Below are 13,136 nucleotides of genomic sequence, written 5' to 3'. Positions count from 1 at the left end.
TATATGATTCTCGGTGTGCTAAACTGTGTATTTGAGAATCCAATTTAGTTTTACATTGTATGCCACTTTTACTCACTCTGACTAAAACTAGTGTAAATAGTACAGCACACCCACTTTGCAATGGTTCTGTTCTGACATGCACTGAATTGTGTTTGTTTTAAGTTACGTACACATTGCTAGTATTGTAGTCAAGTGACTAAACCTCAAGTCCCACTAGAGTCCCAAGTCACTAGCGTTGTAGTTGAGTCACAAGTTCCTTGCTTATGCTAAAGCTTGTGCTCCAACAATCTTTCAAGCTACAGTTCACAGCGTAAAGAAAAATAGCTAGCTTAGTATACTGAACAAAAATATAAACTGGGCCTTAGGATCTCGTCACGGTAACTCTGTGCATTCAAATTGCCAGTGATGCAATGAAATTGTTCTTATTGTCCGTAGCTTATGCCTGCCGATACCATAACCCAACCGCCACCATGGGGCACTTTGACTCGTAGGGCTACAGCACCTCTGCAGGGTGTTAACTGATAATCAATGTTTTCCCATTTCATTGTCAATCTTTGTGATTGACAGGAGAGATGACCAATGGGGCTGAGTTGTCACCACCATAACAACCAGGGTTGATGTATGGATATAGTTTCTCAGTGAAGGCGTTGCCAATGAAAGAGAAGATATGATGTGGAGAACAAGTCTCATAAAAGGAGACCTGACCCTCCTCAAAATCCACAAACACCCCCACTCTCCTGACCTTCTTCTTAAGGCAGACTGGGGTGCGACCAATAGGACAGACCCAATCACCTAGGAGTCGTGCATTCCAGAATCCATTTTCAGGGTGCCGTAACAGGAGGGTTCTGTTTGTGGACTCTTTAATTACTCCCAAAACCTAGTAGTTTTTCCCTCAACCTGCACCTCGTAGTAGAATCTTCCTGAGGAGAAGCCCTCCTTTCCCATGACACTGGGAATATTCCAATGCCTTTCTAGGTCTTATTAGAGAGAGTGTTGCATGTATCCATCTCTCACTTTTTTCCCGTCCTCAGACAGAACAAGATAGCGATGTTTTGTATCAGGGTCCAGAGTCACATCCACTGCCCATTGCTGGACCTTCTTCATCTCAGCATCACACAACTTCTCCATCTCCTTGGTAACGGTATCCTCCAGCTGAGACACAGCTCTCCTTAAGTTCCCCACACACAGATCACAGTAAACACTGATCTTAGTCCAGTCCCTGGTGTTCATGGGTTGCACAGGGATGGGAAGCTCTGGACTAGGTGAAGGTGGTCCTCAGTGTGTGAAATCTGCTCTAGTTCAGTGCTTCTCCTCTTTAACTCAGTGATTTCCTCCAGCTCTTTAATGAGCCCTTTAGCCCGCCTCTCTGCTGATTTCTGCTTCTTCTCAATCACCCCCAATGAGCTCAGCCTGGCTTCTTTCAATGAACTCCACCAGAGCAGTGAAGAACTGCACATCTGCTATTTCTCGATTTGTCTTTCTTGCTGGCCTCCACAGAGCGTTTTGATATCACTGATCTTCTGCAGTCGCTCCCGGATCATTTGCTGCACTTGTGACTCCGTCTTCCCCAGCTGAGCCTTCCTCTCCCCAAACTCTTCCTCGAGAGGGATGGTGTGGTGAGTCTTGTGGTCAGTCTCTGTGCAGAACTGACACACACACACACGTCTGGTCAGTCTACAGAACAGCTCCATGAGTGTGTTGTGCTTCTTACACATCATGTCTTCCAGGTTCTCCCAGGGTTGATCAGTTTGTGTCTCTTCAGTGCTGGGGCTATCTGATGAAGCTGCAGGTGAGTCTCACAGTAGGAGGTCAGACACTCCAAGCAGGACTTCAGTGCCTTGAGCTTTTTCCCAGTGTAGACGTCACAGGACGCTTCTCCAGGCTCGGCAGGCTGCTGGCCTGGGTTGCTGGGAACATCCCTTGAACATACTTTCTAAACTGAACAGCCATCTCAGCGATGAAAGTATTGACGCAATGCTCTGGTCTGTTGTAAAACTCCTGTTTACGCATTGGACACTGGCACAGGTCAGTGGTATTCCAGTATCCACTGATATAGGCCATGCAGAAGGTGTGTCCACATGAAGTGGTGACAGGGTCGGTGAACACATCCAGACAGGACAGCAGACTACTGGGGGACACCATTCTGGAACACAAAATATAGCCATGAACTGACTTTCTGGATGAGTCAAGGAAGATGAGGGCTAATCTTAATTTGAATAAGTCCGTTCTTCCTTCTAACGGCATCATACTTTTACTGAATTGCACTGTAGAGCTACTTATCAGGGCTTATTTGAACCCTTTTTAATGTACAGCCGTGGCCAAAAGTTTTGAGAATGACACAAATTTAAATTTTCACAGTCTGCCTTATGATGGCAATTTGCATATACTCCAGAATGTTATGAAAAGTGATCAGATGAATTGCAATTAATTGCAAAATCCCTCTTTGCCATGCAAATGAACTGAATCCCCAAAAAGCATTTCCACTGCATTTCAGCCCTGCCACAAAAGGACCAGCTGACATCATGTCAGTGATTCTCTCGTTAACACAGGTGTGAGTGTTGACGAGGACAAGGCTGGAGATCACTCTGAGTTTGAATAACAGACTGGAAGCTTCAAAAGGAGGGTGGTGTTTGGAATCTTCTTACTCTGTCATCCACGGTTACCTGCAAGGAAACACGTGCCGTCATCATTGCTTTGCACAAAAAGGGCTTAACAGGCAAGGATATTGCTGCCAGTAAGATTGCACCTAAATCAACGATTTATCATATCATCAAGAACTTCAAGGAGAGCGGTTCAATTGTTGTGAAGAAGGCTTCAGGGCGCCCAAGAAAGTCCAGCAAGCGCCAGGACCGTCTCCAAAAGTTGATTCAGCTGCAGGATTGGGGCACCACCAGTACAGAGCTTGCTCAGGAATGGCAACAGGCAGGTGTGAGTGCATCTGCACGCACAGTGAGGCAAATACTTTTGGAGGATGGACTGGTGTCAAGAAGGGCAGCAAAGAAGCCACTTCTATCCAGGAAAAACATCCGGGACAGATTGATATTCTGCAGAAGGTACAGGGATTGGACTGCTGAGGACTGGGGTAAAGTCATTTTCTCTGATGAATCCCCTTTCCGATTGTTTGGGGCATCCGGGGAAAAAAGCTTGCCCGGAGAAGACAAGGTGAGTGCTACCATCAGTCCCGTGTCATGCCAACAGTAAAGCATCCTGAGACCATTCATGTGTGGGGTTGCTTCTCAGCCAAGGGAGTAGGCTCACTCACAATTTAGCCTAAAAACACAGCCATGAATATAGAATGGTACCAACACATTCTCCGAGAGCAACTTCTCCCAACCATTCAGGAACAGTTTGATGACGAACAATGCCTTTTCCAGCATGATGGAGCACCTTGCCATAAGGCAAAAGTGATAACTGAGTGGCTCAAGGGAACAAAACATCAATGTTTAGGGTCCATGCCCAGGAAACTCCCCAGACCTTAATCCCATTGAGAACTTGTGGTCAATCTTCAAGAGGAGGGTGGACAATCAAAAACCCACAAATTCTGACAAACACCAAGCATTGATTATGCAAGAATGGGCTGCCATCAGTCAGGAGGTGGCCCAGAAGTTAATTGACAGCATGCCATGGCGGATTGCAGAGGTCTTGAAAAAGAAGGGTCAACAATCTTTGCATCAACTTCATGTAATTGTCAATAAAAGCGTTTGACACTTATGAAATGCTTGTAATTATACTTCAGCATTCCATAGTAACATCTGACAAAAATATCTAAAGACACCAAAGCAGCAAACTTTGTGAAAATGTATATTTGTGTCATTCTCAAAACTTTTGGCCACGACTGTAGTTGAAAGGTAAAATCCGACTTTAACCAGAAAGGATTAATAGCAGGATGTGTGTAGCAGGAAGATGACTTCTCCTCACCTGCTACAGTAACCTCTCTCTCTCTCTCTCTCTCCACTCTCTGCTGTGTGGTTGGGTTTTTTCTTTCTCCTCAGAATCAGACGGAAACAAAAATGTAATGTTTTATACAATTTTGAGGTCTCCAGGGGGTTGATTCTGGTTCTGAAAAGCAGCTTAAAGTTTCTGTAGTTGAATGTTAAGTTTCACTTGAGCGTAGTGACATCCCCTAGCTCCTGCCTGCCTGTGTGTGTATCTGCTCCATAGAGTTATAACTATGGTCTGCTCTTAAAGGAGAAGAGTTCCATTCCCAGAATAAGCTGTTTCTCACATAACTCCTTACTATTTTCTATACTATTGTGAATATGATAATGCTCTTTACTGTAAGAGCTGTTTCTCACATACCTCCTTACTGTTTTCTATACTATTGTGAATATGATAATGCTCTTTACTGTAAGAGCTGTTTCTCACATACCTCCTTACTGTTTTCTATACTATTGTGAATATGATAATGCTCTTTACTGTAAGAGCTGTTTCTCACATACCTCCTTACTGTTTTCTATACTATTGTGAATATGATAATGCTCTTTACTGTAAGAGCTGTTTCTCACATACCTCCTTACTGTTTTCTATACTATTGTGAATATGATAATGCCCTTTACTGTAAGAGCTGTTTCTCACATACCTCCTTACTGTTTTCTATACTATTGTGAATATGATAATGCTCTTTACTGTAAGAGCTGTTTCTCACATACCTCCTTACTGTTTTCTATACTATTGTGAATATGATAATGCTCTTTACTGTAAGAGCTGTTTCTCACATACCTCCTTACTGTTTTCTATACTATTGTGAATATGATAATGCTCTTTACTGTAAGAGCTGTTTCTCACATACCTCCTTACTGTTTTCTATACTATTGTGAATATGATAATGCTCTTTACTGTAAGAGCTGTTTCTCACATACCTCCTTACTGTTTTCTATACTATTGTGAATATGATAATGCCCTTTACTGTAAGAGCTGTTTCTCACATACCTCCTTACTGTTTTCTATACTATTGTGAATATGATAATGCTCTTTACTGTAAGAGCTGTTTCTCACATACCTCCTTACTGTTTTCTATACTATTGTGAATATGATAATGCTCTTTACTGTAAGAGCTGTTTCTCACATACCTCCTTACTGTTTTCTATACTATTGTGAATATGATAATGCTCTTTACTGTAAGAGCTGTTTCTCACATACCTCCTTACTGTTTTCTATACTATTGTGAATATGATAATGCTCTTTACTGTAAGAGCTGTTTCTCACATACCTCCTTACTGTTTTCTATACTATTGTGAATATGATAATGCCCTTTACTGTAAGAGCTGTTTCTCACATACCTCCTTACTGTTTTCTATACTATTGTGAATATGATAATGCTCTTTACTGTAAGAGCTGTTTCTCACATACCTCCTTACTGTTTTCTATACTATTGTGAATATGATAATGCTCTTTACTGTAAGAGCTGTTTCTCACATACCTCCTTACTGTTTTCTATACTATTGTGAATATGATAATGCTCTTTACTGTAAGAGCTGTTTCTCACATACCTCCTTACTGTTTTCTATACTATTGTGAATATGATAATGCCCTTTACTGTAAGAGCTGTTTCTCACATACCTCCTTACTGTTTTCTATACTATTGTGAATATGATAATGCTCTTTACTGTAAGAGCTGTTTCTCACATACCTCCTTACTGTTTTCTATACTATTGTGAATATGATAATGCTCTTTACTGTAAGAGCTGTTTCTCACATACCTCCTTACTGTTTTCTATACTATTGTGAATATGATAATGCTCTTTACTGTAAGAGCTGTTTCTCACACACCTCCTTACTGTTTTCTATACTATTGTGAATATGATAATGCCCTTTACTGTAAGAGCTGTTTGAAAATGTACTTTTGGCCTGCCTGGTGACATCACCAGGTAGTACATTTGGTAATTGACCAATAAAAAAATAATTCCAAACCCCTCTGCCAATAACAGCTAGTTTTCAACCCTAGAAACATTTTTGATTGAGAAATTGCTCTTTGCCAAGAAGGTATTTTTGTTTGCAATTAAAATGGTCAAAAACAAACAATCACAGTAAGGTAATGAATGATTTGATATTGAGATAAAAACATCTGCCTTGGACAGTTTAAATCCCTCCTGTTCTCCCCCATTTGAGACTGAGTGTCTTTCTCCTGTGTTATACTGTCACAAAGACACTATGTCCAGGTTCATATTTAGTCTCATCGTTCTAGTCCATATGCCTAGTTACAACAAGAAAAATAACATACTTTTTTTCTTTTCATTTTATCAGATGATCTCATTGGTGTTGATGTCTATTGGCATTTACGCGAGGATGATGAAACATGCCGGTAAGTGATCCTCCATTGACTTAATGGATGCCTACATTCAGTGTGAATTTCCAGAGCTGTTTGTATGGCATTCTAGTGGTGCTTTCAATAGGCCTAGGTCCTGCATCATACTGTAGCTAAACGTTTTTAAACGGAAAACGAAAATGAGTTTCTTATTGGACCAGGTAGTCTCATCCCATCCTGTTTCACTCCATTTCTCCTGTTTTGTGCCTTTATGAACACGACCCTGGTCGCAACACCAAGGCAGAAATGCCAAGGCAGTACAGGACGTTTATAGAGTATGTCATTTTGTTTATGTGGTTCCAAAGGTCCCTCTGTTAGGAAGAATGTCAAAAATGCAAACGGCTCACAACTTCTTCTAAGGTTTGATGAATATCCCCACTATGTTTGTAATTCCTTCTAAGATAAGAACCAACTTCAGTCATTGTAAACAAATCAAGCTCTCGCTCTCTCTCTCTCTCTTTGGCGCCACGTATTCTCACTCACTCACTCACTCACTCACTCTCCGGTACATGATTCTTTCACTTGCTCTCTGTCCCTTTTCTCCCTCTCCCAGAGGCAGCCATGGCCTGTCTAGCGGTGGACCCTGCCATCCTGCTGCTGATCGTGGGGGTGCTCATGTTCTTCATCACCTTCTGTGGCTGTGTGGGCTCCCTCAGAGAAAACATCTGCCTCCTACAGACAGTCAGTGGTCTAGCCCACTTCTAACTCTTTTTAAAAGAGCACCCTCAAATCAAAATCAAATCAAATGTTATTGGTCACATTCACAGAATACAACAGGTGTAGACTTCACCATGAAATGCTTACTTACGAACGTATTCCCCACAATGCAGACTTGTATTTGATAAATAAAACCTTCATGCCTACCTCCCTTGAAGAAATCAGTGATCTGTTAAGGATTGGTGGGTGAAAGCAGTAAGATAGAAATGGTGCTTTCACATAGCCAAACGTATGAATCAGTTATCTCTACCTCAAGGAAGGCAGGCTGGAAGGAAGGATGCATTCTAAAAATATTGGAATTGGACCACTGCCAATTATCAGCTGTGTTGTGCTCTATCATTTGAATAGCCTAGTATGAGATACTTTAGTCCTTCTCAGGTTATCTGCTGATGAGGGGGGGGGGGGGGGGGGGGGGGGGGGGGGGGGGGGGTTGACTCGGGTAGCCTAGTGGTTAGAGTGTTGGACTAGTAACCGGAAAGTTGTAAGTTCAAACCCCCGAGCTGACAAGGTACAAATCTGTCGTTCTGCCCCTGAACAGGCAGTTAACCCACTGTTCCTAGGCCGTCATTGAAAATAAGAATTTGTTCTTAACTGACTTGCCTAGTTAAATAAAGGTAAAATAAAAATAAAAATAAAAACTCCTGAAAGATTACCAGGCTAATACATTCTTATCCATAAGACTTGTGTGACATGCCCTCAGACTGAACAAATGATTAACTCTTCCTCTCTCTCGCTCGCTCTTTCTTTCTCGCTCTCTCTTTTTCCTTCTTTCTTTCTTTTTTTCCTTCCTGCCTTCCTTCCTTCCTTATTCCCTCCAGTTCTGCATCTTCCTGACTATCATCTTTCTGCTGCAGCTAGCTGCAGGTGTCCTGGGCTTCGTCTTCTCAGATAAGGTACTGTATCTCCACTAGGAAAGGATCGTATCACTGGGAATTATGGGGGTATCACTATGGGAATTATTTCTATTGGTTGTATCATGCAGCATTTAATTACCCATAATAAACTGTACATGTCAGTTCCCCCTAAGAAGTTTACTCTGGGAACTCATTCCCTCATGTTCCGTCTCCTCCACCCCTGCCTCTAGCTAGGTCATTATACCTGGACCTGGTCCCAATATTCTGTCCTTCTCCAGTTCTTGTTAAAGAAGTGCAACATCTCTCTTTGAGGTCAATTCAATAGATTGTTACTGTCCCCAAAGGGCAGTTCTTGTGCAGAATAAAATCTGCATAATTGAAACGTGCACACAGCATATACAACAATAGGAAAATAGAAATCATTAAAAGAGAAAGATTTGCCGTGAATTCACAATATTTACAAGAGCAGCCAACGAAAGCCATGCTTTTGGATTAGACTTTCATACATTGTGACTGAATATGGTTGGCTTTCTAATGTTCAATTGGCTCAGTTAGTGCTCATATCAATTCATTTAAGTAATTACTGTAAGATAAGGGTCAGAAATATGATAATGACGACAAAAATGCTAATGTACATTTAGAAGAGGAAGTTATTTTTTTTAGGCTGTTTGTCAGTCAGTGACTTGTGGCCAGAGAGCGCCCTCTGCTGCTAGTTGCCTTCAACTGCACTTCACCGGTCGATTTAACTCATCCAGCAGCAGGCTATTGGTTTTCAGAGGAATGTACTACGTGTAAACTTTGAGTGTGCGCGTGCCACTGTGCATGTTTGTAAAGACAGAATGCAGCTTAAAGAAAGTCAGGTCTGTTTTCTAACTATGGGGGTTTTATATTACCAGGATTTACTCAGGATAAATACATGTGTGTAATTCATTCATGTGGGAACAATCTTGTCTTGCTCAGGGTACAATTGAGTGTATTAGTTGATTGACTAAACAAATTATTTAAAGCAAATGCCATCTTTCTTTTCTGTATTTTCTAAAGGCACGGAATAAAGTGAGTGAGATTATCAACAATGCCATCGTTCATTATAGGGATGACATTGACCTACAGAACCTCATCGACTTTGGTCAGAAAGAGGTGAGGAGGGGACCACATAAAACTGGAAAACAACACTTTCTCACTGTAATACTTGTTGTTCCCAAATAAAACACGTTGAACTCACAGTACTGTACAGCGACGGTAGTTACACTACTGTTTATTCAGTACTGAGGGGTCTCTGTCAGATTTGGTCGAGGTTTTGAGATTATCCTTTTTGGTTCCTCTATCGTCCTCAACTGAAAACAACAGTTTGTTGTATAGATCTTAATCAGAAATGTGTCTCACAAGCTCCTGAGTTAAAGGACAACATCTACACACCACACTGACAACAAGTTTCACACAAATACAGACTGACAGCTGTTGACTACACAGGCTATACAATCCATTAACCAATGACTTGTTTGTCCTCGTCTCCTCAGTTCAGCTGTTGTGGAGGTGTCACCTACACCGACTGGTCTCAGAACATGTACTTCAACTGCACCACAGACAACCGCAGTCGAGAGCGCTGCTCTGTTCCCTTCTCCTGCTGCCTGCTGTCTAAAGATGAGGTCAGGGGTTAGAGGTCGGGGCCTTGGGGTATTACAATCATCTTGCCAGTAAATAAATCATGACAGGCTACAGTTAAGTGTGCTATTTTTATGTTCCACTTTATTGTCAAGTGTGATTTAGTTTCAACAGAGCACAATGTGCATGCTCATGTACGTGCTTGTGCATTGTAATTCAAATGTATCTCTCTCTCTGCAGGCGGTCATTAACACAATGTGTGGTCAGGGGATGCAGGAGCTGCCATTCCTGCAGGCTGGTGCCTTCATCCACACCAATGGCTGCATCGACAAGCTGGTCAACTGGATCCACAGCAACCTGTTCATGCTAGGGGGCATCGCCCTGGGTCTGGCCATCCCACAGGTAGACATCACACACACTTGTAGAGTCTATTCCAGGGTTGGGGTCCATTCGAATTGATGTCACTCAATTCCTTCAAATCTAACATTAGAAATACATAGCTTCTCCTTTTCAGGTTATTAAGAAGTAATTGCAAGTACATTTTGTTATTTTAATTGTTAAATTGGAATTTCAGTGTACTTCTTGAAATGACTGACTTCAATTTAATTTGACCCCAGTCCTGGTCTATTTAGGTTCACATTGTAACTCTATGGGCACATCATCTAGAAGTGTAGAGAGGGTCAGGAACCACATGAAGTCACTTCTCTAAAGTCACTCCTCTGCTCATCCAGCCTCTATTGTTTTCCTGTGTCCTCTTTCTCTCTCTCTCTCTCTCTTTCTGTCATTAGCTGGTGGGGATCCTCTTGTCTCAGATTCTGATCAACCAGATAAAGGACCAGATTGAGCTTCAGAACTACAACCTGCAGCACCGTACTGACCCTTGGCAGTAACCTGGCATGATCAGGTCCTACCCGATCAAACTGGACCAGGACTAGGTCATCAACCCCAGGGTCACCCAGGGGTTGTGGGAGTCTGGAATTCTACCCCCTTCTGCTGGATGGGGCTCAAGCTTTCATGTAGATGGTGTTCATTTTCAAGGCTGCTTGATCATTTCAATGGTGCAAGGACTGGCTTTGAGGCCAAAGATTCTGGTTGGATGATCCACCATTTGACAACAGTTGAGGTAGTCTGCTCTCTTTCTGCGTTCTTGACTCTCTTGCATGTCTATTTTTGTTCAGTATATATTCTAACCAACTGAGCTACCAGAACCAACTGAGCTACCAGTGAAATGGCTGAGAAACCAAGGTTCCGAAAAGGTCCAGATGCCTGGACAGTGTCAATGTGTGCTTGTTTCGTTTTAGCTCACCCAGTATCCTGGATGGGTGGAGTTTTCACTTTATGACCAATGGAATGGTCAATGTTGAAACTCTGCCCACCCTGTGCCCCAGGGGAGCTAAAAGGAACGCATCTAATCAGGAAGTACTCCAGCCAGACAGCCAATGGAGAACTCCTCCATTCACAGCTATTCGTCATTTGACTCATCTCAAATATGTCACGATCTGTAATTTATTGAAAAGGGGAAAAAAAAACAGCAACCGGAGTCCAAACCCTGCTGAAATAATGTAGACTCTGTCCAGTTACTTTTTTGTCAATGCCGTTTACAACATTGATCTGTTATTTATATCCATCCAGTTATCCGCTAATACTCTCATAGAGTTGAGAACAAGACAATTCTGTCGGCCCTTCTCAAATATGGAAGAGCAAACGCAAGTAAAGTAATAAAGCTCATTAGCTTTACAGTCAATTTAGCTTGTGTGTATGTTAAATCTCCCAACTATAGTTTGCCATGCATGCTATAACAAGTTTTATAAACTGGGTTGTTTGATCCCTGAAGCCTTTCTTTTTACTGCGCCAATTATGTTGGTAACCAGTTTGAAATAGCAATAAGGCACCTTGGGGGTTTGTGGTATATGGCCAATATACCACGGCTAAGGGCTGTATCCAGGCACTCTTGCATAAGAACAGCCCTTAGCCGTGGTATATTGGCGATATACCACACCCCCTCGAGCCTTATTGCTTAAATAAATCATTGCACCTACAGCCTTTACAGTAAAGTGTTACCCAATTGATTTCTACACATTTTAAGGGATATTACAATTGAGTTTTACATCAAATCCATTCACACAGAGTAAATTGTTGTTGTCCCTTTACCTCCAGAACAGCCTGAATTCTTCAGGGCATAAATTCTACAAGGTGTGGCATTCAAACGTTGCTCTATTGGTATCAAGGGACTTAATGTTTGCCAGGAAAACATTCCCCACACCATTACACCACCGCCACCAGCATGTATCGTTGACACCAGGCAGGATGGAGCCATGGACTCATGCTGCTTACGCCAAATCCTGACTCGTTGGACCAGACAATGTTTTTCCACTCCTCAGTTGTCCAGTGTTGGTGATCGCGTCCCCACTGGAGCCGCTTCTTCTTGTTTTTAGCTGATAGGAGTGGAACCTGGTGTGGTCATCTGCTGCAATAGCCCATCCGTGACAAGGACCTACGAGTTGTGCGTTTCGAGATGCCGCCTGTTAGCTTGCACGAGTTTTGTTTGTCTCACCATTCTCGGTAAACCCTAGACAAGCCCTGTTTCTGAGATCCTGGAACCGGCACACCTGGCATCGACGATCATACCACGCTCAAAGTCACTTAGGTGACTCGTTTTGCCCATTCTAACATTCAATCGACAATAACTGAATGCCTATCTGCATGCTTTATAGAGCAAGCCATTGACAAGGGACTCACTGTCTGTAGGAGCGACCCATTTTCGTGAACGGGGTGGTTTACCTAATAATCTGGCCACTAAGTGTATATTTCAAGCTAAATTGACTGTAAATACATTCCTTTCAATAAAGCATATCTTTTGGATATGAAGCATTGTGGGTATCCATACAGACCAATAATGTAATTGTAGTTTATTACTCACTGCTACTAGGGGATTTCCCCATTTGAAAGCGCAACAGAAAGGCCTGATTTTATAATAAACAGTCTTATTTTCCGTAACGCCTTTTACACAAGCACTGGTGTTTAGATTGGCAACACTGGAGTTTACACTAATGCTGTGACTCTCCATAACATAACCATGTTGGGCCGTCGGCTAGCCCTGTTGGCATTTCCCCTCACAGGGGTTGTGTTCATTAGAGCACGCGACGGAAAATGAAATTGAGCGCTTCTTATGGGACAAGTCCTGTTTTAGTCCGTTTTGTTCCTAATGAACATGACCCAGTAAGGTCCACTGGGAATAGCAGTTATTTTTTCTCAAAATGTGGGTCAACATACTGTTACTGGTCAAGACTACTGGTTAGCACTGTATTTAAACGGTACAGGTGGGTGTGGAATTCATTCTAGGAACTGACCCATGTATAATCCTAAGAATTAACATTAAAAAACAATTTTACATGTCAAAATTAGTTTCACAATTCCCCTTAGGTACAGAGAGTATTTACTTTGACTCTACGTGGTAAAATAGTCTTCACATAAGAGAGTAATTACCATCTTGTGAATTCTTTATTTGTTTCTTTGGGAATTATCACAACAAGCACTCCAATCCATGTATCAGCTAGTTGGTTACCAATTGTGTTGAATTAATGTAATTAATGCCAGAAACTACCCAATGACACCATTTCTAATTGTCCTAATAAACGGCAGGTAAATAGCAGTGGAAA

The 13,136-nt window shown here is 42.0% G+C and overlaps 1 protein-coding gene across 1 annotated transcript in view; it reads left to right on the top strand.

Annotated features, from left to right (window-relative positions):
* The window catches only part of LOC110490615 (tetraspanin-33), a 17,286-nt gene extending 4,150 nt beyond the window's left edge, over window positions 1-13,136 (top strand). Inside the window, exons 2-8 of the mRNA XM_036945108.1 lie at window positions 6,244-6,301; window positions 6,858-6,985; window positions 7,840-7,914; window positions 8,917-9,012; window positions 9,393-9,521; window positions 9,718-9,879; window positions 10,266-13,136. Of these exons, the coding sequence (XP_036801003.1) occupies window positions 6,244-6,301; window positions 6,858-6,985; window positions 7,840-7,914; window positions 8,917-9,012; window positions 9,393-9,521; window positions 9,718-9,879; window positions 10,266-10,367 (750 nt within the window). The 3' untranslated portion in view covers window positions 10,368-13,136. The remainder of the gene's footprint in view (window positions 1-6,243; window positions 6,302-6,857; window positions 6,986-7,839; window positions 7,915-8,916; window positions 9,013-9,392; window positions 9,522-9,717; window positions 9,880-10,265) is intronic.

Source organism: Oncorhynchus mykiss, chromosome 15 (assembly GCF_013265735.2).
Source record: "Oncorhynchus mykiss isolate Arlee chromosome 15, USDA_OmykA_1.1, whole genome shotgun sequence".
NCBI lineage: Eukaryota > Metazoa > Chordata > Actinopteri > Salmoniformes > Salmonidae > Oncorhynchus > Oncorhynchus mykiss.
This window is presented reverse-complemented; position numbering and strand designations above follow the sequence as displayed.